Here is a 25,930-nt window from a genome sequence, read left to right on the forward strand (position 1 = left end):
ACTACATAGATGGATGACTTTGGCAGGTTTGGGTTAGGGGAATTTTGACCCTCCTAGGTCTCTTGACAGCTTTTAATATCTCTTTGTACAGGGCTGCTATATAGATGAGAAATAGCCTTCCTCATCTATGTGCCCTCAAGGAATTACAGTTCTCAGAATTCCTGTTCAGTATGCACAGCAGAAACATTTCCAACATTTCTGGAAAGTATCACATTGGGAAAAGTTAATAGCATTAAGTTCTGCATTCCCAGCTCACCACCACTGAGTGGCATCATATGCGCATCGAGTGTATTTCAAGCTAGAAAAGGCATTACACCTAATTATTTTTTTAGGCAAAAGCAACAAAATGACTGGATTTATTCAATCATTTCTCTTGCCTCCAGCCTGTTTATACTTATATTCTATGCTAGCTGCTTTATTGTTCATTGTTCTAACTTTTTTCTTCCAATCAGTACCTGAACCCACATGAAGCAAATACTGAGTAAGTTCGAACAGTCACTAAATAAATGACTGTAAGTCAAGGACTGCTTGTATTTGCATTCAAGATTTTTTTAAAAAAATCTACCCAATTATTGAACACAGGATCTCTTTAATTGACTGAAAATTATTTTAATTAATATAACCACCAAGTCAATTAAACAGGTTTAAATCTTATTTTGATGAGATTTATCACTGTTTCTTGTGTGTGAGAATAGCCACATAAGTTTTAAAAAAATGGAAGCAGGCTCCAGTTTAATGTTGGTATCTTAGGGCTGGCTATATGTTACCTGTGTACATGGCGCACTGGCTCTTCTTTAGTTTATTGCTGGTTTTTCTGTGAAATATCTAATTAAGCCAGGAGGTTTCTGCCCCAGTATCAAATACTCCTGGGGTCATCAACCTTAAATTTGGAAACATTTCACGTTGGTGAGAAAGTTATACTAAGGAAGCTGGCTATATGGATAAGGTAATGTTACTGACTAGTCTTTGAATTGTAGAGAATTCAGCAATAGTTTGTTTCCATACTAACGACTTCTGAAACAAAAAGTCTGGAAACATGAATATATAAAAGCCATTTAATTTTTTTAAAAAAACGTAATGATGTTGACTCACATATAAATACTGAACTGCGTACACAGATCAAAAAAACAAAACACAAAAAACCCCTTATGGGCAGAGACTAGTACCTGAAAATATGCCAACAAAAAGTTCTTAAGCTTTTAATTTCAATTTTCCTAATTGTCTCCTTGCTGAATGCCATTGTCTGTTAGCATACAGCTTGCCAAAAGAGACGCATGTATAGCAACTAATCCTTCAGGGCTCCAATATTTTATTTTTCTAAATAAACTAACAAAGAAAAAAAATCTAGCCTAAAGTTTCAGTATGACACCCAAGGAAGAATCTTGCTTGGATAGTACAAAATTATGAAAGAGCAGCCAGCTGTAATCATGTCTGGTTTGTGCTTTGTTCAGCCATCTTGATTTTCATCCCCTTCAGATGCAGATTCTAAAAAACAGAGAAAAATACTAAGTTTATTATAGCTTTAAAAATACTCTACACACACACACACACACACACACACATACACACAACTCCACAAATAAATAAGCCACAAGCCAAAAGGAGGAGATTTAAAGTGAGAAGTATTTATTTTAATCAATGGTGTAAATGCCATCTATTGTCAATAATAAGCTTCTCCACCCTAGATATTTTGTATGTTCCTCATTAAGATGTGCTATTGGATATGTTGAATTTAACATCCCAAATATGTGGTGGGATTGTAAAGATTAAAAATAAATCTCAGTATGGGGACTTTCTTAAGTTGAGAACCTTCAAATTATAACACATTTTTAATAAGAAAAATTGTGAAAGACAAGACTATGATTACTACATTTCATGACACACAAAATGTAGCAGTTGTAGTCTTGCCTGAGGGGCTCATCTTCCAGCATCATATCGTTTTGCCTTTTGGTACTGTCCATAGGGTTTTCATGGCAAAGATACTGGAGTGGGTTGCCATTTCCTTCTCCAGTGGATCACGTTTTGTCAGAACTCTCTGCTATGACCTGTCCGTCTTGGGTGGCCCTGCACGGCATAGCTCATAGCTTCATTGAATTACGCAAGCCCCTTTGCCACGACAAGGCAGTAATCCATGAAGGGGTGCCTTCCCTACTTTTCCTATTAAAAATGTTTTATAATTGTATCATGAAATGTATCAATTACTTTTCTGTCAACTGCCAGTACTTCCCAAATAAAAATAGTAACAAACCTGAATATGACATTACTTTACTAAGTACCACTATTCCCACTAAACATCTTTTGTGAAGGCCACAAAATCTCCCTGCTCTCTGAAAAACACAACCGACAAGACCATATCTCCCACCATCCACCACATAGCGCCAATATCTGGCCACTCCACAAAGCTTTCTCGAAGAAAAGGGCTCTGAGCTATATTAACAACAAAACAAGTCAAGGTTTCCCCAATGTGAATGACATGGACAGGTTCCAACTATGCTGCTTCTTTCTTGGGACAAGTTGCCTGAGTTGTTGCAATGAAACAAGACTGTCATGAAACGTCGCTATGCCTTTCCTTTTTTCATCATACTTAGAGTATTCTTATTTTGCAACATCATTTTCCTTGATTTTCAATTAAAATACTACCTAGGATGGTACAATTAAAGACATACAAACAAGGCAACAACAACAAAAAACCAGGAATGCTACTGTTCATTTGTGAAAAGTCCCAACATGTTAGGTTTAGACAGTTTTACTTTAATAACTCTTCCTGTGGCTCAATTACTGCTTCTTACTACAGTTTATTGTATTATGTGTGACTTTGTCTATTTTAAGGAAAGTGTGATTCTGTCTCTTTTGGGGGGATGTTACTTCAATCAACTTTTTAAAAACAAGCAGGAAGAACTACTAAACTGAAGAATTTATAAGAATTGAATAAAGCAAATTTTAATTCTAAAGGCCAAGTACAAATTTATGATTACAGCCGGCCACCCAAGTGTAGAGTACCGTATATACTTGAGTATAAGCCGAATTTTTCAGCCCACTTTTTGGGCTGAAAAATTCCACTTCGGCTTATACTCCAGTCAACAAAAAAACTTAGAGGACTTGTGCGCGGCCGAGGCTTTGGTGCTTCCGGGATCGCGCGCACCTCTCCCAAGCCACCGCCATCCGGAGACCTGCCGAAGTTTGGGGAGGTTTGGGGAGGTGCGCGCGCACCTCCCCAAACCTCCCCAAATGTGGGCAGGTCTCCGGACCTCCGAGCCTTGCCTGCCTGCTTCTTTCCGCAGCGGAAAGAAGCAGGCAGGCAGGGCGCGGAGGAACGGAGACCTGCCGACGTTTGGGGAGGTTTGGGCGCCTCCCCAAACCTCCCCAAACGTCGGCAGGTCTCCGTTCCTCCGCGCAGACCTGCCAACGTTTGGGGAGGTTTGGGCGCCTCCCCAAACCTCCCCAAACGTTGGCAGGTCTCCGTTCCTCCTGCCGACGTTTGGGGAGGTTTGGGCGCCTCCCCAAACGTCCCCAAATGTCGGCAGGTCTCCGTTCCTCCGCGCAGACCTGCCGACGTTTGGGGAGGTTTGGGTGCCTCCCCAAACGCCCCCAAACGTCGGCAGGTCTCCGTTCCTCCGCGCAGACCTGCCGACGTTTGGGGAGGTTTGGGCGCCTCCCCAAACCTCCCCAAATGTCGGCAGGTCTCCGTTCCTTCTGCCGACGTTTGGGGAGGTTTGGGCGCCTCCCCAAACCTCCCCAAACGTCGGCAGGTCTCCATTCCTCCTGCCGACGTTTGGGGAGGTTTGGGCGCCTCCCCAAACGTCGGCAGGAGGAACGGAGACCTGCCGACGTTTGGGGAGGTTTGGGGAGGCGCCCAAACCTCCCCAAACGTTGGCAGGTCTGCGCGGAGGAATGGAGACCTGCCGACGTTTGGGGAGGTTTGGGGAGGCGCCCAAACCTCCCCAAACGTCGGCAGGAGGAACGGAGACCTGCCGACGTTTGGGGAGGTTTGGGGAGGCGCCCAAACCTCCCCAAACGTCGGCAGGAGGAACGGAGACCTGCCGACGTTTGGGGAGGTTTGGGGAGGCGCCCAAACCTCCCCAAACGTCGGCAGGTCTCCGTTCCTCCGCGCCCTGCCTGCCTGCTTCTTTCCGCTGCGGAAAGAAGCAGGCAGGCAGGGCGCGGAGGTCCGGAGACCTGCCGACGCACGCACCTCCCCAAACCTCCCCAAACTTCGGCAGGTCTCCGGACGGCGGCGGCTTGGGAGAGGTGCGCGCGATCCTGGAAGCACCGAAGCCTTGGCCGCGCGCAAGTCCTCGGTAAGCTCCGGGCGGTCACTTGCTTCGCGTCTCCTGAGGGAAGGGGGGGCGACTGGAGCGGGCGTGTTTCCTCGCCTGCTGGGCGCCGCGATTTGCCCGGGGAACGCGCGGGCCCCGAATGGCAGCATGGAGCGAGGAAGCGGACAGCCAGGGCTTCCCCGAGAGCCGCGGCCACACAGGGTATTCCTGTGTATTCAGGCTTGCAAAATGGCGGATCGAGCCTCTGCTGGCGGCAGAGGCTTGCAGAACGGCGGATCGGCTTATACTCGAGTCAATAACTTTTTCCAGTTTTTGGGGGTGAAATTGGGGGTCTCGGCTTATACTTGAGTCGGCTTATACTCAAGTATATACGGTATATTAAATTAGACTTCAAGGGGATTTGTTTTGAGACATTGCAACAGGATACAAAAAACACTTCTCCATAGAGGTCACCATGTGGAGATGTAGAATGAAATCAACCACAATTTTTTAAAAAATCTCATACTAACTATTGTGAGAGCTGAGGTATCAAACATCTGTTCTTTCATTTATGGTTCTATGCACAATGGAACTAGCCATAGCTTTTGATTTAAAAGCAGAAGTAGGCAATCTTGCAATTTTTACTTCAAAATATTCAGCATTTCAGCTTAAATAATACCCAGAAAATAAGGTGATGAACTCTCAGTTTCAGGGAAGTGATAGTGAAATAAAGAAGGATGATGTCAAATTTAAGCTGTCAATTTTCCAAAAGAATAACATGCATATATAGGCAGCACATACGAAATACCTCTTCTAACATTTTTTAAAACAGCCAAAAAAAAATTTCAGCTTATAGGGCTGCTTTGGAAAATGATCCGAGGTGTCTCCATATGGGTGCATTTTGCTCAGTAAAATGGCATGTGTATGCCTGGCTATACATCATATTGAGATACACAGGAACAGCTTTAGAAAGAAAATATGAACCTATAAAAAGACATAGTTGTTTCGTATACTTTTTTCTGCATTTCAAAGCACTTTCTGTGAAAAATTTGCAGAATTCTAATATATGCACTAGAAATTCCAATAAAGAGAATCTATAAAATAAGATAAGACATTGCAGAGAGTCATTTTCGCATTCACAATTGTCACATATAGGTGCAGACATTTCTTCTTCCTGCCTCCAGAAATCAGAAAGGAAAAAATAAAGTATGGAAATGAGGAAAGTGGGAAGTAACTATTGAGGCAAGGCAATATGACAATGGGAAGAAAGAAAAGAGTAAAATACCTCCTGTAGAAAAAAACAATAACATGCAGTTCATCTATAACAACAACGTAAACACCTCTCTAAATTGAAGACCAATCAAATATTTGCAAACATATTATATGAAGCGACAGGAGTTATTTAAACATTTTGGGGGTGAGAATAGACCAATAATGTCATAGGAAGGCTCAACTCTTTTGAATCAAATTACTAACCCAACTTGCTGATATTACTAATCCTACCTAGCAGTGATAGAGACTGAACCTGAATATTCCTATGTGCAAAGCAAGATTCTCCATTGCTGACACTGATTCAAGTGTCATCCAGGGACTAGCCCAGGGGTCGGCAACCTAAAAAAGAAAAAGAGCCACTGGGAACCGGTTCCATCACAAATTAAAAAAAGAGGGAGCCGCGTGCGTGTGTCCATGCACGCGCATGCGCAAAAAGGTTTTTTGCGCATGCGCGGACGCACGCGGCTGCCATTTTTTAAAAAATGAGATGGAACCGGTTCCCGGTTGCCCGATGGCGACGGCCCGTCTGCAAAGCTACCGCTTTCGGCAGCTTTGCAGACGGGCCGTGGCAGCTTCCGCAAAGAGCGGCGCCCCTGCCCATTCCGAGAGGTGCGCGCGCACCTCTCCGAACGACCGGAGGTGCGCGCGTACCTCCGCGCGAATGGGCAGCGGTGCCGCTCTTTCAGGAAGCCCGCCGCGGCCCGTCTGTGAAGCTGACGAAAGCGGCAGCTTAGCAAACGGGCCGCGGCAGCTTCCGCAAAGAGCGGCGCCCCTGCCCATTCCGAGAGGTGCGCGCGCACCTCTCCGAACGACCGGAGGTGCGCGCGCACCTCCCCAAACCTTTGGGGAGGTGCGCGCGTACCTCCGTGCGAAGGGGCAGCGGCGCCGCTCTTTCAGGAAGCTGCCGAAAGCGGCAGCTTCCTGAAAGAGCGGCACCGCTGCCCGTTCGCGCGGAGGTACGCGCGCACCTCCCCAAAAGTTTGGGGAGGTGCGCGCGCACCTCCGGTCGTTCGGAGAGGTGCGCGCGCACCTCTCGGAATGGGCAGGGGCGCCGCTCTTTGCGGAAGCTGCCGCGGCCCGTCTGCTAAGCTGCCGCTTTCGGCAGCTTCACAGACGGGCCGCGGCGGGCTTCCTGAAAGAGCGGCACCGCTGCCCATTCGCGCGGAGGTGCGCGTGCACCTCTCCAAACGGGCGGTGCCACTCTCCATTTGGAGAGGTGCGCGCGCACCACTGCCCGTTGGAAGAGGTGCGCGCGCACCGGGCGGCTGGGAGCCGCAAGAGACGGCTCAAAGAGCCGCATGCGGCTCCGGAGCCGCAGGTTGCCGACCTGTGGACTAGCCAATGCACTACCTGACTAGCTAATGCATAGCCTATTTAAGCTTATTCAGTTTGGGCAATGGATACTCCAAAAGATTCTGTTCTGTGGATCAAAGAATCTCAGAGCTCCAGATAAGCAAAGAACAGCTCATGTAATTCAAAATTTAATTAAATTAAAACTTCAATTAAAAAATTACCTTCTTCAGCATTTTGCAGCCATTCCACAAACTTCTTCATTTGATCAAGAAACACACTTTTGCCTTTAGCAAGATGCGCCTCTTTGAACCATTTCAAAATGGCTTCTTCACTTAGAACATCAGCTGAAATTCAAATTCAGAAAAATAACCACTAGTAAATGTTCTGGGTAAAAGATTGAACTATACAAGTAATCCTCAACTTACGATAAAAATTGACCTCAAAAGTTCCGTTGCTAAGCAAGTGAATTGCACCCTATTTTACAACCTTTTTTGCCCCAGTTCTTAAAAAGAAACACTGCGTTTAAGTGAATCATGTATTTGTTAAGTGAATCTGGATGGAAAGGTTACAAATGGTGATAACGTGACTCTGGGCCAGTGCAACTGTCATAATTATTCACCCAAATTTTGATCATGTGATCATGGGAACGTTGCAACAATCATAATGTGAAATAGTTATAAGTTACTTTTTTGTGCCATTATAACATCAAATGGTGACAAGACAAATGGATGTTAAGATATGGACCACCTGTAAATACTATTGCTGCTTTAAAAAATACATCCTGAAATAATTTACTACTGTGACAGAAACAAACAACAAGGCTTCAGTTGGATATTAAGATATGAAGGAAACAAAGGTTAAGATGTACAGTCCTCCAGAGGAGAAAAAAGTCTAATTAAAAGAACAGTGGAGAAGATCTGCTTACAGTATATTTGTATTATTTGCTTAGAAAGAGAGAGAATGGAGAGATCTTAATACAACCATTTAGGAGCACAAAAGTGAAACATGCCATCTAGAGGAATTCAAAGGCCAATTGATTTTTCTTTTTATTTGGAAAAGTTCGAGTTTAACTTTTGTATGCTTTCCATATATACCTTTTTGCAAGATAAAGATTTTGTCTCAATAATCATCTTTGAACATCTATCATTTTGGAGTAGTAATTTAAAGATTAGATAGATATTTTAAATGCTAATACAATTTTTATGGGACATGGTGTTCCCCCAATGCTAGAGAATTATCACTTGGAACAAAGCACATGAACTGTTGCAGAATGAAATTTTAGAGATTGCCATCTTCTATATCTCCAAGGAAGAGCAATAGACATGTAAGAAAAGACATATCACAAAATAAGCTGTGAAATATTGGCATGCTTTCTGATTTGCAAAATTAACGTGCAAGTCAACATCATGTCAAGCTATGAACTCTACTGCCTTTAGGACTGCTGTGTGCCAACAGAGGGGGAGGGAGACGGGAAAGACTTTGGGATGCACAGGTGTTCTTTTCATCATGTGAAAGCCGGAGCTATGGAAGAGTTGGTTCTAGTGAACCAAAGTTTCTTCTCATAACAATTACTGGGAGATGTATTGGACAATGTGACTTGAACTGTCAGAGAGGAGAGAATGAGAGATTCATTCTTTTAATTACTTGTTTCCCGCTTGTTCTTCAAGCTGGCTTTCACTTTGAACTTACTGAAATGATTCTGCTCAATAAAATTACATTAGAGGACTTAATGGCTCTGGGGTTTTTCTTAGTTGGGCTTTTCAGCCGGATGTTGACACATAAATTATGTTTGCTTCCATGTTTGCTCTTGCTGGAGACAAGAGCCAAGAATACCAACTTAGTAGGTGGGGTTTATCCTTTAAAACTGAATATACAATAGTTGTGAATGAAGGGCAGTACAGAATATATTCTGGCCAAATTATAATCATACAGAAATTAGGGATTCAATGAAATTATTGAAGCCAGACTTTCAGTGAACAAATAGGCAAGGATCTGATTTATGAAGAATGGGAATCAATAAAAATAATGTTTAATTAAATTACAGTTTACTATATTACACAAATAAATGTTTCCAATTAAATTAATTGGAAAGAGATTTAGAAATCATATCTTCACATAGCACCATAGCTTATCTGTAGAACTCATCAGTACAAGACATGTTAAAATCTATTAATGGGTTTGAAAAAAGACTGAATCTATTACATGGAGATCTATGAAAGTCCACCAGTTTTTCAATTAGCAGAATTTCAAATATGAATTACACGGAAAAACAGGGAAAGAAATGCATTTCTCAATTTCCTGCTAATAAGCATCTCTGAGATATCCAGTTGGTCATCATGAACACAGAATAAGATGGATCTTGACCTGGCCCAGAAGAGCTATTCTTATATTCTGAACTTCTTTCATACTTAAAGAGATTCAGGTGAAAATGGGTAAGGAACATATATTACAAGAGATGGATTTCACATTGAGTTATATGGTGGCTTATTAAAATATATTTTTCCAGTGAAGGAAGAATAGGCTCATTGATAGCAAACAAAAAAATCCTTCCATTTACTGTTCAGTGGCCATTACACCATTTTTTTAATCCCATTTATATCCCGCCCTTCTCCGAAGACTCAGGGTGGCTTACAATCTAAGCACAAATCAAATGTGCTTAGCATTCAAAACAATACAAACAAAACTATTATGAAATAGTTCTACTGAAGCTGTTTTTCCCCTTCAAGTATTTATAGCAGCAATCCCAATAAGACCCAGCCAAAGAATTTTGGTTTCCATGACAACTAATCTAAGCTTCATGTGAACACAATCCTTAAATAAAACTGAAAACAGAGAAAGGAAGTAACCCAATAATTTAGCCAAAGAATTGACTGCTTTCATGTAAGCCTTTTGAACAAAAAAAATGGCTTGTTCCTTTTGGAAACCTCTTTCCCTGAATTATAGGCTGTTTAATATTTCTAACACTCATGTTCAACTTTCAAATCTTTGTCACTGTGCCCCAATGCAAGTTCACCTCAGCCAGCAGAGAAACAACCCAAAAAACTGTCTTGATTTCAGTTCTGTGCCTTTTATTGCCAAAAACAAATGATGGAAAACATGACTTGATATCTAGCATACAGCTACTTTTCATGAAATTTGTAAAGAGATCATCTTGTAGAAGATGATCATGTTCCGGGTACTTCAGTTCATTAAATTTTATAAGACATAGTTATACTACTTGAGGCCCCAAAAATGTCAATTGCAGTCCCTTTTATTTTTTTTTAATTTGATGAATGGCCCACAAGCATTTAAAAGCCTGGTATGACCTCTGACCCAAGAAAATAGCAAACTCCAGCAAGATGCTTCCAAGAATTTGAAGCAATATGAAGATAAATCCTATCTCACTGCTGTTCCCCCACCACTCTGAATAGATAGATTGGTAGAAGAAGGTATAGCAATATTTAAAAAATGGAAAGAAAACAAAAATTTAAAAAGCCAGTAGGCTTTTATGGCCTTGCATTATTAACCATGATTCTTTGTTAGGTTAGTCTCGGCATCTCTAACCTTCTTAGAGAGGACTTGTCAGCAGTTGATCTTTTCTACAGAGCAGTCAGAATAAATCCAAGGAATAAGGACTATAATATAGGAACAGGAATATTCTTTATTGGCTAAGTGTGATTGAACACCCAAGGTATTTGTCTCTGATGCATAAACTCTCAGTGTACATACAAGCAACAAATGCATGAATCTATGATAGCAAATATAATTCTGCCTCATATTCTTCTGAGAGAGCAGTAGAACACTAGTGATGCAGTGATAGCAGCTATGATTTTCATCGCATTTTGATATTTTTTAAGAGTAGGTTGGAACTAAAAAGTTTCTTGGAGGTCCCCCTCCCCACTCTCAAATTACCCAAAATTGCACTATGCCTTTGTGCTGCCAAAATTCAGCAGTGCAATCTTGAAATATTGATGGTTTATGCAGAGTTCACAGGACTCCATTCCTGAATCAGATTAGTATATGCTACATGAATTTCAAGATAAAATTACGTTTACTAGCTGTATAGCAAATAAAATAGGAACTATCAGACATGCTGTCATGATGAACATATTAGTCCACCTGTGCAAATCTTTTTAATAAACAAGATAGAAACAGAGTCCGTTAACTTCCAGCAAGTTCCTTGGCATTCAAAGCCAGACAATGAACTCTTCTCAAATTGATATTTTCATTCTCCTTACTTCATTTATCACTCTTTTTGTCATTTCAGTTTTGTGTTACAATATATTTTCCATCTCCTTTATATTAAAAGACCATCAAAATGTAAGACTCTATCTAATATATCTGTCTCTCTATATTGTCTTATCTTTCCTCTGACCTTAAAAATCTTTTTTTTTATAGTGAGAGTTATTTAAATTAGCTGACACATAATTTAGTTGACTAGGCTGATCAAGTCACTAGTCAAAACAGAAACATCTGGTAATGTTTTGATTTTTTATCTGAAACCTATTTTTTCTATAATGCATTTAAACCCAGGTTGGTAATAATAGCCATGCAAATGATTACAGAAAACGAGAGAACTTTGGTCTCTTAGGTGTAATTGTGTGATGTATATGTAACAACAAACAGAACTGCTACTGAATTCAAACACCTTTTGCTAAACATAGTCTGCAGCTGAAAGTAAAGTTCTATTCCAGTTTAGAAAAACCCTTGACATTGTGGCAAGAAATATCCTGAGCAACATGCTGGGCTTTTGAAAGCTACTCTGATAAACGCTTAAAGTTTCTACTTTTTTGTTAACACCTGCAAAACTGCAAACATTGTATAATGCTCCAGAGACAGAGCCTAGATAGCTGTTGGAGATCCAGCCGGTCTGAATCTGACCGATTACGGTTAAGAACCTTTACGAGGTCTTATCTCATAGCGATGGAGGCAGCGAAGTCCAACTACTTCGCTGCCCTCATCGCGTCCGCAGATAATCACCCAGCCGCCCTGTTTAGGGTGACTTGCTCCCTCCTTAATCAGGAGGTGAGGGAGGAACCCTTGCAGGGTCGTGCCGAGGAGTTTAGTCAACATATGGCCGACAAAATCGCTCAGATTCGGGCTGGTCTGGACTCTGACTGGGCGGAGTCTGATGGGGGGGGAGACGAGCAGTCTTGGGAACGTTATCTGGGAAGAATTCCAGAAGAGGTGGACAGGATCATGGGGAGGCTGAGTTCCACCACGTGTTTATTGGACCTGTGCCCCTCCTGGCTGGTATATGCAGCTCAGGAGGGGACACGAGGCTGGCTCCAGGCAGTAATAACTGCTTCTTTGAGGGAGGGTAGCTTCCCTGCTGCCTTGAAGGAGGCGATGGTGAGGCCCCTCCTCAAGAACCCTGCCCTGGATCCGGCTATTTTGAACAACTATCGTCCGGTTTCCAACCTTCGCTTTCTAGCGAAGGTTGTTGAAAGTGTAGTGGCACATCAGCTCCCTCTGTTCCTGGAGGAAGCGGATTATCTGGACCCCTACCAATCGGGTTTTAAGCCCGGGTACAGCACGGAGACGGCATTGGTCGCACTGGTGAATGATCTCTGGCGGGCTTGGGACAGGGGTTGTTCCTCTGTCCTAGTCCTATTAGACCCCTCAGTGGCTTTTGATATCATCAACCATGGTATCTTACTGCGGTGCCTCAGGAGGTTGGGAGTGGGTGGCACTGTTTTACAGTGGTTCTCCTACCTCCTGGGTCATTCACAGTTGGTGTGGGCAGGGGGGCAGAGGTCGGCCTCGAGGCCTCTGATTTGTGGAGTCCCTCAGGGGTCGGTCCTCTCCCCCCTCCTGTTCAACACTATATGAAGCCGCTGGGTGAGATCATTTGTGATTTTGGGGTGGAGTATCATCAGCAAACTGATGATACCCAACTTTTTATTTCCACCCCAAATCAACCCAGTGATGCCCTCGCCGTGATGTCCCGGTGCCTGGAGGCGGTGAGGGTCTGGATGGGGAGGAACAGGCTTCGTCTTAATCCTGACAAGACTGAGTGGCTGTACATACCGGCATCTCAGGTTACCCAGTTTATTCCATCTTTAACTAAGGGGGGTGAGGTGTTACCCCCCCATAGATAGGGCTCGCAACTTGGGTGTCCTCCTTGATTCACAGCTCAGCTTAGAAGATCATATAGGAGCTGTGACCAGGGGGGCTTTTGCCCAGGTTCACCTGGTGCACCAGTTGCAGCCCTATTTGGACCGAGATGCCCTACGTACAGTCACTCATGTGTTCGTGACCTCTCGGATTGACTACTGCAATGCTCTCTACATGGGGCTGCCCTTGAGGACCACTCGGAGGCTCCAACTGGTGCAGAATGCGGCCGCACGAGTGGTGATCGGGGTCTCCCGATACTCCCATAACACCTCTGCTCCGTGAGCTGCATTGGCTTCCAGTTGCTCTCCGGGTGAGATTCAAGGTGCTGGTGATGACCTATAAAGCCCTAAATGGCATGGGTCCGGATTATTTACGGGAGCCGGCGTTAACTTCCCATTGTCCTGTGCACTCCCACAGAGGGCCGCCTCAGGGTGCCGTTGGCCAGGGAATGCCGACTGGTGGTCCCCAAGGGGAGGGCATTCTCTGTGGGCGCGCTTGCCCTCTGGAACCAGCTCCCTGTTGAGCTCCGGATGGCTCCCGACCTTCGCTCCTTTCGCCGTGACCTGAAAACCTGGTTATTTGAGCTTGCCGGCCTGGACTGAGGGATTGGAATTTTAAATTTTTAGAATGTGATTTATTTGTTGGGGCTAATTTAATTTAATTTATTTTTAACTTTGTATATTGTGTTTTAACTGCCCTGTACACCGCCCCGAATCCTTCGGGAGAAGGGCGGTCGGTATATAAATCCAATATATATATATATATGTAGATCTAGAGTCTCGGGTTTCTTCCCGCGTTCCTTTCATCTTCAGAAAGTTGTGGCGACGTTTCGACGAAATCCCATCCGTCATCATCAGGCCGGAGTGTTCCTCCTGCTGCTTCCAGGAGCAATGCGTGGTCTGGCTGTTCCTTTCCTTCCAACTGCCGGTGGGGCTGTGTTCTGACTGGGTGGAGCCGTGGCTGCTTTCTGATTGGGTGGGGGTGTCCTCCGACTGGGTGGAGGCGTGGTTGTCTTCTGATTGAGTGGAGGCGTGGCTGTCTTCTGATTGGGTGGATGCGTGGTTGTCTTCTGATTGGTTGGAGGCGTGGCTGTCTTCTGATTGGGTGGGGTGTGTTCTGAATGGGTGGGGTTTTTTGTTGTGTTGTAATATCCTGAGTGTTGTGATTTGGTGTCCTGAGGAGTGGGCTGTGTAGTGGCCTCCAGAGCCTTGGCCCGGCTCCGAGTTCGAGGACCTGCTATGTATCTCTGGTATGGGTCAGTCAGGTTCGTGTGTGCGTTCTTCTGCTTGGGTGATGGCACTTTTGCTTGACTTGTTCTGTCTTCTGTGTGGGAGAGTTTTTGTTCTGGGTGTGGATGAGTCTTGCTGGGGGTGGTGGCATTTGGGGTTGTTTGTTGGTTTTTTAAATCCTTGTTTGCTGAAATTCATTTCTCTATCAATGCTGGTTTCCAAATGGCATGTAGGCGGGAGGTGTCGTCTCGCTTGTTCATACTGTCTGGGTGTTTTTCTATTTCAATGGCTTCTCTGATTATTCTGCTATTGAGATGTTCTATTTTGGCTATTGTTTTTGTACCTTCAAAATTGATGTTGTGTCCCGTAGTGTTTATGTGTTGTACTAGTGAAGATGTGTGATCTTTCTTCTGTACTGAGTTCTTATGTTCTTCTACACGTACCTCTATTCTTCTGTTAGTCTGTCCGATGTATGTTGCTGGACAGGAGGCGCATGGGATTTGGTATATGCCCTGGTTTTCCAGTTCTATTTTGTCTTTGGGATTTCTCAGGATGGTTGATATCTTTTTGTCAGTGTTAAATGCGTTTTTGATGTTATGTTTGCGTAGTACTTTACTGATTTTGTCGGTTGTTCCTTTTATGTAGGGCAAGATGGCTCGTCCGTTGTTCTGTTCTTCTTCTTGGATGTTTTTCTGTTTCGGAGTCCCCTGCTGAATCATATTGGTGATTTTGTTTTTTTGGAACTTGTTTGCTGTCAATATGTCTGTCAGGGTGTGTAGTTCTGTTTGTATATGTGTTTCATCTGCAAGGCGTCTGGTTCTTGTTATTAGTGTTTTGGCTACTGAATTTATTTGTGCTGGGTGATGATGTGATTGCGCATTGAGGTAACGGTTGGTGTGTGTTTTCTTTCGGTAGACTGTGTGTCCTAGGGTGCCGTTTTGTTTTTTGTATATAAGTACATCCAGGAAAGGTAACTGGTTGTTTGTTTCAATCTCCATGGTGAATTTTATTTTGGGATGTAGGCTGTTCAGGTGTGTTAGGAAGTTTTCTAGCTCCTTTCTTCCGTGGGGCCAGATCACGAAGGTGTCATCCACATATCTGAGCCACAGTTTTGGTTTGTTTGTAGTCTTTTCCAGAGCGTTAGTTTCAAATTCTTCCATGAAAAGGTTGGCGATAACTGGTGATAGAGGGGATCCCATTGGTGCGCCTTCTATTTGTTTGTATCTCTGGCCTCTGTGTATGAAGTATGTGTTTGATAAGCAGTGTTCTGCTAGTTCTATAATATGGTTTGGTGGTTGGTATTTGCTTCTTATTGTTGATAGAGCTTCTTGGACTGGCACCTGGGTGAATAGTGATACCACATCGAAGCTGACTAGCAAGTCTTTTTGGTCTATCTGTAGATTTTTCACTAATTCTATAAAGTGGTATGAGTTTTGGACATATGAAGCTGCCATTTCTGCTTGAGGTTGTAATTGTTTTGCTAGGTATTTAGCTAAGTTTTGTAGTGGTGAGCCTATAGAACTTACTATGGGTCTTAGTGGGATTCCATCTTTGTGTATTTTGGGGAGGCCATATAGTTTTGGGCATCTGGATGACTTCTCCCTAGGAATGATTGTTTGTTGGATTTCTTGGCTTATAGAAGTTGATTTTATCTTTTTCTTGGTGGTCTTTTCTAGATAGGTTGTGGGATCTGTATATATAGGTTTGTATGTAGTTTCTTTGAGTAAGTTGGACAGTTTCTCTTCATAGTCTGATGTGTCCATTACCACTGTAGCATTGCCTTTATCTGCTGGTAGTATGATTATGCTGTTGTCTTTTCTTAGGTTTTGCAATGCTACTTGTTCTTCTTTTGTTAGGTTGCTTTTGGGTGGTTTGCTTGTGCATAGGATGTGGGTGACTTCATGTCTGACTTGGTCTGCTTCATCTGCATTGAGTTTAGTTAAGCTGGTTTCAACTCCACATATGATGGTTTCTGTGGGAATTTTCTTTGGTGCAACAGCGAAGTTGAAACCTTTTGCTAGGACGCATTGCTGTTCCTTTCCTTCCAACTGCCGGTGGGGCTGCTTTCTGATTGGGTGGGGGTGTCCTCCGACTGGATGGAGGCGTGGTTGTCTCAATCAGAAGACAACTCAATCAGAAGACAACCACGCCTCCACCCAGTCAGAGGACACCCCCACCCAATCAGAAAGCAGCCACGCCTCCACCCAGTCAGAACACAGCCCCACCGGCAGTTGGAAGGAAAGGAACAGCCAGACCACGCATTGCTCCTGGAAGCAGCAGGAGGAACACTCCGGCCTGATGATGACGGATGGGATTTCGTCGAAACGTCGCCACAACTTTCTGAAGATGAAAGGAACGCGGGAAGAAACCCGAGACTCTAGATCTACACATACAGACACCCGCGAGAATCTACGAAAACATATATATATATATATATATATCTCCATAGAAATAGTCAACAAGGAGGATTGATGCTAACTTGAAATTCTTGACTAACTTGAATTTTCTATGGAAAATATTAATACTCCATCACTCTTCCGAAAAGGAATTAAAAGATGGCTCTGTCCTTTGTGTGGGGAGCCCAGAGGGTCTCATAGCTGTGGGGCTGGTTGGTACCCTTCACCTTTTTAACTAATTTTTAACTGGGGTCGTCCATCCTCGTCTCCTTTTAAATTCATTTTTAAAAAAATTATAATTCTTAAATGCTGTTTTTATATTTTTATACTTTATTGCCCAGAGTCCCTTTTTTAGGGAGATGAGTTGTTCAAAAATGTGAAAAATAAATAAATATGATTGGAATATAAAAATATAAACACAGCTGTCATATTTTTATTATTTTTTCATATACTGAAATAAGAGATTGTAAAGAGAGATTGTATTGAGACCTATTCAAAAGGTCATCCACAGTTGATCATAAAAAAAGGAAACAAGATTTTATCAAACTTGGTTGATTTACTTTACTAGCAATGGATCATAATTTGATATATTCCTTATTGATGATAAATTTTCATATGCATGATAACTGTTTTCTTATTTCCATGCTAATAGATTTTTTAAAAAGTTCTATACTTCATTGTAAGCGTCTTGCAATTTGAGAGTTTGTTTCAATGTTTAAGGCACCAGACTAGAAACCAAGAGAATGGAAATTCTAGTCCCACTTTAGGCATGAAAGCCAACTGGGTGACTTTGGGCCAATCACTCTCTATTAGCCCCAACCCACCTCATAGTGTTGTTGTTGTGGGGAAAATAGGAGGAAGTATTAGGTACACTGGCTGCCTTGAGTTATTTATAAAGATGGGATAAAAAAAATCTAATACAAGATAACTTTGAAATAAAAAAAGATAGATAAAAAGAAGTACCTTTATAAAAGAGCACCACAATCTTCTGAAAGGCTTTCATAAAGTGGATGTTATCATAACAATATTCCTGAACTTTCTGAATAAGGATCAATTCTGACTGGCCTTGGGTGCTGAACACCGCCAGTAAAGGTGCGTATTGCTTAAAACAATCAAAGGAGAAATTGGATTAGTTATTTACAGAGAAATACCAAGTAGAATATTATCCAAATGTTTCAAAGGCTACAGAAGTTGATCATGCAATATTTTCAAAACAGTGACTGTTCAAAGTTACACCACCACTGAAAAAAGTGACATGACTATTTTTCACAGTTAGGATGTTTGTAACAGTCCCACAATCATGTGACCAAAATTCAGATGCTTGGCAGCTGGTTCAAACTTATGACCATTAGTGTGTCCCAAGGTCATGTGATTTCCCCCTTTGCAACCTTTTGACAAGCAAAACCAATGGGGAAGCCAGATTCGTTTAACAACCATGTTACTAACTTATCAACTGCGACAAAAAAGTTTGTAAAATGGGGCAAAACTCACTTAACAACTGTCTCACTGAACAACAGAAATTTTGGGCACAATTGTGGTCGAGGAATACCTGTATTGTTTTTTTTTAATTTTTTTTTACTGCATTTTATGTTGGATTTAAGTGGCTATTAGATAATTTTACAATATGTAAACCCAAAAGGCGGGACACTAAGTGGCTATCTGCACACATACATGTGAACACACTGATTTTGTTTATTCTCAGTATCCTGTACAGCATAAGAATGCCACTGAAATTGAAATCGTATAGTAAAATTAATTAAGCTGCAATAACTATTTAGTTTGAATGGTGCTCAAATCATCCCCAAAGCCTCCAGGTAATAGAACTGTGAAATTATGTTATAAGCTTTATTGTAAGTTTGAAGAGCCTGATAAATTTTTGAAAGAGGCAGGTGCAATTTATCATCACAGACACATAATGCTGGCCTATGAAGAAGGTGTTTTGTTGGGAAATATATCCCATACCCTTAGCAATCATAAATAAAAAGGTAACAGTTTACCCTGTCCAGTCACGTCTGATTCTAGGACTGGTGCTAATATCTGTTTTCTAGCTGAAGGAGCCAGCGTTGTCTGGAGATGCTTCCATGGTCATGCAACTATATGCCGATGGCACACAGAATGATGTTACCTTCCCACCAAAGTGGTACCTATTTATCTACTTGCATTTGCATACTTTCAAACTGTTAGGTGGGCAGGAACTGGGGTAAAAACAGGAGGTCACCTCACCCCACAGTACTACTTGGGTGTCAAACTGCCAGCCTTCCTGTTGACAAGCCCAAATCTTAATTGCTAGGTCACTGCACCTCTTTATTAACAGTCATACTTCTTTTCAAACAGCTGTTTACATAGCTAGTTTTAGGATTGAAATCTGTGTTCTCAATGCACTAACATTTCCCACATGCATACCTTCAAATGCTTAAGTGCTTGTTCTGCAACCAGCTCTTCTTTCTTGTTCCATTCAACAGCATTCATTATACAAGTCCACAGGAGTCCAATCACTGCTGGTTCCGGCAGATCATTTCTTTTCATTTCTTCTTTTACATAAAGCACCATCTGGAATGGGATTTTTTTTTAAACCATCATTTTTCAAGCCATTACCTTAAATAACACTGCCCTATCTGCCACCAATGTCTTTCAATAAGGCAATTTTTGATCCAATTCTCAGTGGTGTATGGAGAAAATAGAGAAACCAAGAGAAAAATAGAAAAAAGAAGGAAGCATGTCATATTCCTATATGCTTTTTATTTCATTTTGTAGGATTGTGTTCATACACCAAACTCAATTCACAGGAAATGTTTAACTGTATAAATTAAAAGAAAATTGATTGCACTTTTATCACCACAGTGTGAGAGAGAATTCCTGCAGCTGTAAAATTCCATATGGGGGGGCAGCTTTGTTTCCTTGATAATCACTAAATGGATTTTCTTCATATGATACACTAAGCTATTCCATGTCTTTGATAAATATTATCCCTGGATTGCAGTCAGTTCAAGAGCAGAAACGTCACTTTTTCACCCATTCCCATTCAACACCTATTATGCCTACTCTCTTGCACTGCAAGCAGTGACACAATCTTGTTAATGTCACAAGTCAACAGATACAGCAATAGATAGCAATCATAATATCTTACAGGACCTCTGCTCTGGGTCCAAGACTGGGAGGGACAGCTAAGTATGGAGCAACATAAGAGTATTCTGAGATCTGCCCAGTTGCCTCTCCACAGAGATACATTTAAGGAATTCTTTTCCTGGATTGTTTTTTCATTTACTTGAGACTATATGTCTCAGGGTTTGCTTTTTATTGGCTACAGCAAAAAATCCCCTTCATGGATTACTGCCTTGTCGTGGCGAAGGGGCTTGCGTAATTCAATGAAGCTATGAGCTATGCCGTGCAGGGCCACCCAAGACGGAAAGGTCATAGCAGAGAGTTCTGACAAAATGTGATCCACTGGAGAAGGAAATGGCAACCCACTCCAGTATCTTTGCCATGAAAACCCTATTGTTGTTGTTAGTTGCGAAGTCGTATCCGACCCATCGCGACCCTATGGACAATGTTCCTCCAGGCCTTCCTGTCCTCTACCATCTTCTGGAGTCCATCTAGGCTCACGCCTACTGCTTCAGTGACTCCATCCAGCCACCTCGTTCTCTGTCGTCCCCTTCTTCTATTGCCCTCAATCTTTCCCAGCATTAGGCTCTTCTCCAGTGAGTCCTTCCTTCTCATTAGGTGGCCAAAGTATTTGAGTTTTAGCTTCAGGATCTGGCCTTCTAAAGAGCAGTCAGGGTTGATCTCCTCTAGGACTGACCGGTTTGATCGGTTGCAGTCCAAGGGACTCGCAGGAGTCTTCTCCAGCACCATAGTTCAAAGGCTTCAATTCTTTGGTGCTCAGCCTTTCTTATGGTCCAGCTTTCACTGCCATACATTGCAACTGGGAAGACCATAGCCTTGACTATACGCACTTTTGTTGACAGGGTGATGTCTCTGCTTTTTAGTGTGCTGTCTAGATTTGCCATGGCTTTCCTCCCAAGGAGCAAGCGTCTTTTAATTTCTTGGCTACAGTTCCCATCTGCAGTGATCTTGGAGCCCAGGAAAATAAAATCTGTCACTACCTCCATTTCTTCCCCATCTATTTGCCAGGAATTGAGAGGGTCAGACGCCATGATCTTGGTTTTCTTAATGTTTAGTTTCAACCCAAGTTTTGCACTCTCCTTCTTCACTCGCAACAAGAGGCTCTTTAGTTCCTCTTCACTTTCTGCCATTAGAGTGGTATCATCTGCATATCTTAGGTTGTTGATGTTTCTTCCAGCAATCTTAATTCCAACTTTTGATTCATCTAGCCCTGCCTTTCTCATGATGTGCTCTGCATATAAGTTAAATAGGCAAGGCGACAGTATACAGCCTTGCCGGACTCCTTTCCCAATTTTGAATCAGTGGTTCCGTGTCCAGTTCTCACTATTGCTTCTTGGCCCACATATAGATTTCTCAAGAGACAAATAAGATGGTCTGGTATGCCCATCTCTTTAAGGACTTGCCAGAGTTTGTTATGATCCACACAATCAAAGGCTTTAGCATAGTCAATGAAGCAGAAGTAGATGTTTTTCTGGAACTCTCTAGCTTTCTCCATGATCCAGCGTATGTTAGCAATTTGATCTCTAGTTCCTCTGCCTCTTCGAAATCCTGCCTGTACTTCTGGTAGTTCTCGATCCACATACTGCTGCAGTCTAGCTTGTAGAATTTTAAGCATAACTTTACTAGCATGAGAAATGAGTGCAATGGTGCGATAGTTTGAACATTCTTTGGCACTGCCTTTCTTTGGAATTGGAATGTAAACTGATCTTTTCCAATCCTGTGGCCACTGTTGAGTTTTCCAAATTTGCTGGCAAATTGAGTGTAGCACTTTTACTGCATCGTCTTTTAAGATTTTGAATAGCTCAGCTGGAATACTGTCACCTCCACTAGCTTTGTTGTTGCTCAGCTTTTCTAAGGCCCACTTCACTTCACATTCTAGGATGTCTGGCTCGAGGTCAGTGACCACCTCATTGTGATTATCAGGGACGTTAAGCTCATTCTTGTATAGTTCTTCTGTGTAATTTTGCCACCTCTTCTTAATCTCTTCTGCCTCTGTTAGGTCCCTGCCATTTTGGTCCTTTATCATGCCCATTTTTGCATGAAACGTTCCTTTCATCTCTCCAATTTTCTTGAAAAGATCTCTGGTCCTCCCTATTCTATTGTTTTCTTCTATTTCTTTGCGTTGTTCATTTAAGAAGGCATTCTTATCTCTTCTAGCTATTCTTTGGAATTCTGCATTTAATTGGACATATCTTTCTTTTTCTCCCTTGCCTTTCGCTTCCCTCCTTTCCTCAGATATTTGCAAAGCTTCCTCAGACAGCCATTTTGCTTTCTTGCATTTCTTTTTCTTTGGGATGGTTTTGGTTGCTACCTGTTGTACAATGTTGCGAACCTCTGTCCATAGTTCTTCAGGCACTCTGTCTATCAGATCTAATTCCTTAAATCTATTTGTCACCTCTACTGTATATTGAACAGGGATATGATTTAATTCATACCTGACTGGCCTAGCGCTTTTCCCTACTTTCTTTAATTTAAGCCTAAACTTTGCAACAAGAAGCTCATGGTCTGAGCCACAGTCAGCTCCTGGTCTTGTTTTTACTGACTGTATAGAGCTTCTCCATCTTTGGCTGCAGAGCATATAGTCAATCTGATTTCTGTGTTGACCGTCTGGTGATGTCCATGTGTAAAGCCGTCTCTTGGGTTGTTGGAAAAGAGTGTTTGCTATGACCATCGTATTCTCTTGACAAAATTCTATCAGCCTGTGCCCTGCTTCATTTTGTACTCCAAGGCCAAACTTGCCTGATATTCCAGTTACCTTTTGGCTTCCTACTTTAGCATTCCAATCCCCCATGATGATAAGGACATCATTTTTTGGTGTTAGTTCTATAAGGTGCTATAGGGCTTCATAGAATCGGTCAGTTTCATCCTCTTCAGCACCGGTGGTTGGGGCATAGACTTGGACTACTGTGATATTGAATGGTTTGCCTTGGATTCGAACTAAGATCATTCTGTCATTTTGCGGATTGTATCCCAGTATTGCTTTTCCTATTTTTTTATTGACTCTGAAGGCTACTCCATTTCTTCTGAGGGATTCTTGCCCGCAGTAGTATACCTGATGGTCATCTGAATTAAATTCACCCATTCCTGTCCATTTTAGTTCGCTGATACCTAAGATGTCAATGTTTAGTCTTGTCATCTCTTGTTTGACCACGTCCAGCTTTCCTTGATTCATGGATCTTACATTCCAGGTTCCTATGGAGCAAAAATCTTTACAGCATCGGACTTTCCTTTCACCACCAGACATATCCACAGCTGAGCGTCCTTTCGGCTTTGGCCCAGTCGCTTCATTCTTTCTGGCGCTACTAGTACTAGCCCTCTGCTCTTCCCCAGTAGCATATTGGACGCCTTCCGACCTGAGGGGCTCATCTTCCAGCGTCATATCGTTTTGCCTTTTGGTACTGTCCATAGGGTTTTCATGGCAAAGATACTGGAGTGGGTTGCCATTTCCTTCTCCAGTGGATCACGTTTTGTCAGAACTCTCTGCTATGACCTGTCCGTCTTGGGTGGCCCTGCACGGCATAGCTCATAGCTTCATTGAATTACGCAAGCCCCTTCGCCACGACAAGGCAGGAATCCATGAAGGGGTGAAAACCCTATGGACAATACCAAAAGGCAAAACGATATGACGCTGGAAGATGAGCCCCTCAGATCGGAAGGCGTCCAATAGCATTGGTGGATCAGTGAGCTAATGCCTCCTTAAGTAACACCAGCTAACTACAATTAGTGCAGGTTCGCATCTCACCAGGCTCAAGGTTGACTCAGCCTTCCATCCTTCTGAGGTAGGTAAAATGAGGACCAATGAGGGGCAATAAGCTGACTTTGTAATTATGCCACTTGGGGGGTGGTGTGAAAGCCCTAATAAGCAGGCATATACATAGAATGAAGGCTACTGCTAAGCTTGTAAGCCGCCCTGAGTCTTCGGAGAAGGGCGGGATATAAATGGAATTAAAATAAAAATAAACAAAAAATATGCTACTGGGGAAGAGCAAAGGGCTAGTAGTAGTAGCACCAGAAAGAATGAAGCGACTGGGCCAAAGCCAAAAAGACGCTCAGCTGCGGATGTGTCTGGTGGTGAAAGGAAAATCTGATGCTGTAAAGATTTTTTTCTCCATAGGAACCTGGAATGTAAGATCCATGAATCAAGGAAAGCTGGACGTGGTCAAACAAGAGATGACAAGGCTGAACATCGACATCTTAGGTATCAGCGAACTAAAATGGACAGGAATGGGTGAATTTAATTCAGATGCCCATCAAGTATACTACTGCGGGCAAGAATCCCTCAGAAGAAATGGAGTAGCCTTCATAGTCAATAAAAGAGTAGGAAAAGCAATACTGGGATACAATCCTCAAAATGACAGAATGATCTCAGTTCGAATCCAAGGCAAACCATTCAATATCACAGTAGTCCAAGTCTATGCCCCAACCACCAGTGCTGAAGAGGATGAAATTGACCGGTTCTATGAAGCCCTACAGCACCTTATAGAACTAACACCAAAAAATGATGTCCTGATCATCATGGGGGATTGGAATGCTAAAGTAGGAAGCCAAAAGATAACTGGAATAACAGGCAAGTATGGCCTTGGAGTACAAAATGAAGCAGGGCACACCCTGATAGAATTTTGTCAAGAGAATACGATGGTGATAGCAAACACTCTTTTCCAACAACCCAAGAGACGGCTCTACACATGGACATCACCAGACAGTCAACACAGAAATCAGATTGACTATGTACTCTGCAGCCAAAGATGGAGAAGCTCTATGCAGTCAGTAAAAACAAGACCAGGAGCTGACTGTGGCTCAGACCATGAGTTTCTCATTGCAAAGTTTAGGCTTAAACTGAAAAAGTAGGGAAAAGCACTAGGCCAGTCAGGTATGAATTAAATCATATCCCTGTTGAATATACAGTAGAGGTGACAAATAGATTTAAGGAATTAGATCTGATAGACAGAGTGCCTGAAGAACTATGGACAGAGGTTCGCAACATTGTACAAGAGGTAGCAACCAAAACCATCCCAAAGAAAAAGAAATGCAAGAAAGCAAAATGGCTGTCTGAGGAAGCTTTGCAAATAGCTGAGGAAAGGAGGGAAGCGAAAGGCAAGGGAGAAAAAGAAAGATACACCCAATTGAATGCAGAATTCCAGAGAATAGCTAGAAGAGATAAGAATGCCTTCTTAAATGATCAGTGCAAAGAAATAGAATAAAACAATAGAATAGGGAGGACCAGAGATCTTTTCAAGAAAATTGGAGAGATGAAGGGAACATTTCATGCAAAAATGGGCATGATAAAGGACCAAAATGGCAGGGACCTAACAGAGGCAGAAGAGATTAAGAAGAGGTGGAAATGTTACACAGAAGAACTATACAAGAATGAGCTTGATAATGTGATTATCCCTGATAATCACAATGAGGTGGTCACTGACCTCGAGCCAGACATCCTAGAATGTGAAGTAAAATGGGCCTTAGAAAAGCTGAGCAACAACAAAGCTAGTGGAGGTGACAGTATTCCAGCTGAGCTATTCAAAATCTTAAAAGATGATGCAGTAAAAGTGCTACACTCAATTTGCCAGCAAATTTGGAAAACTCAACTACCAGAAGTACAGGCAGGATTTCGAAGAGGCAGAGGAACTATAGATCAAATTGCCAACATACGCTGGATCATGGAGAAAGCTAGAGAGTTCCAGAAAAACATCTACTTCTGCTTCATTGACTATGCTAAAGCCTTTGATGTGGCAAGTTCTTAAAGAGATGGACATACCAGACCATCTTATTTGTCTCTTGAGAAACCTATATGTGGGCCAAGAAGCAACAGTGAGAACTGGACACGGAACCACTGATTGGTTCAAAATTGGGAAAGGAGTCCGGCAAGGCTGTATACTGTCGCCTTGCCTATTTAACTTATATGCAGAGCACATCATGAGAAAGCCAGGGCTAGATGAATCAAAAGCTGGAATTCAGATTGCCGGAAGAAATATCAACAGCCTAAGATATGCAGATGATACCACTCTAATGGCAGAAAGTGAAGAGGAACTAAAGAGCCTCTTGTTGCGGGTGAAGGAGAGTGCAAACGTTGGGTTGAAACTTAACATTAAAAAAACCAAGATCACGGCATCTGACCCTCTCAATTCCTGGCAAATAGATGGGGAAGAAATAGAGGTAGTGACAGATTTTATTTTCCTGGGCTCCAAGATCACTGCAGATGGGGACTGTATCCAAGAAATTAAAAGATGCTTGCTCCTCGGGAGGAAAGCCATGACAAATCTAGACA

At 42.6% G+C, this 25,930-nt stretch overlaps 1 protein-coding gene across 1 annotated transcript in view; it reads right to left on the minus strand.

Moving 5' to 3' along the window:
* Positions 1–487: 487 nt before the first annotated feature.
* Positions 488–25,930, minus strand: part of BZW2 (basic leucine zipper and W2 domains 2) — a 48,282-nt gene continuing 22,839 nt past the window's right edge. The window contains exons 9-12 of the mRNA XM_083376951.1: positions 18,946–19,092; positions 17,506–17,644; positions 7,043–7,165; positions 488–1,485 (exon numbers count right to left, since the gene is read on the minus strand). Of these exons, the coding sequence (XP_083233077.1) occupies positions 1,448–1,485; positions 7,043–7,165; positions 17,506–17,644; positions 18,946–19,092 (447 nt within the window). The 3' untranslated portion in view covers positions 488–1,447. The remainder of the gene's footprint in view (positions 1,486–7,042; positions 7,166–17,505; positions 17,645–18,945; positions 19,093–25,930) is intronic.

The sequence above is a fragment of the Vipera ursinii genome (genome assembly GCF_947247035.1).
Source record: "Vipera ursinii genome assembly, chromosome: Z".
Taxonomy (NCBI): domain Eukaryota; kingdom Metazoa; phylum Chordata; class Lepidosauria; order Squamata; family Viperidae; genus Vipera; species Vipera ursinii.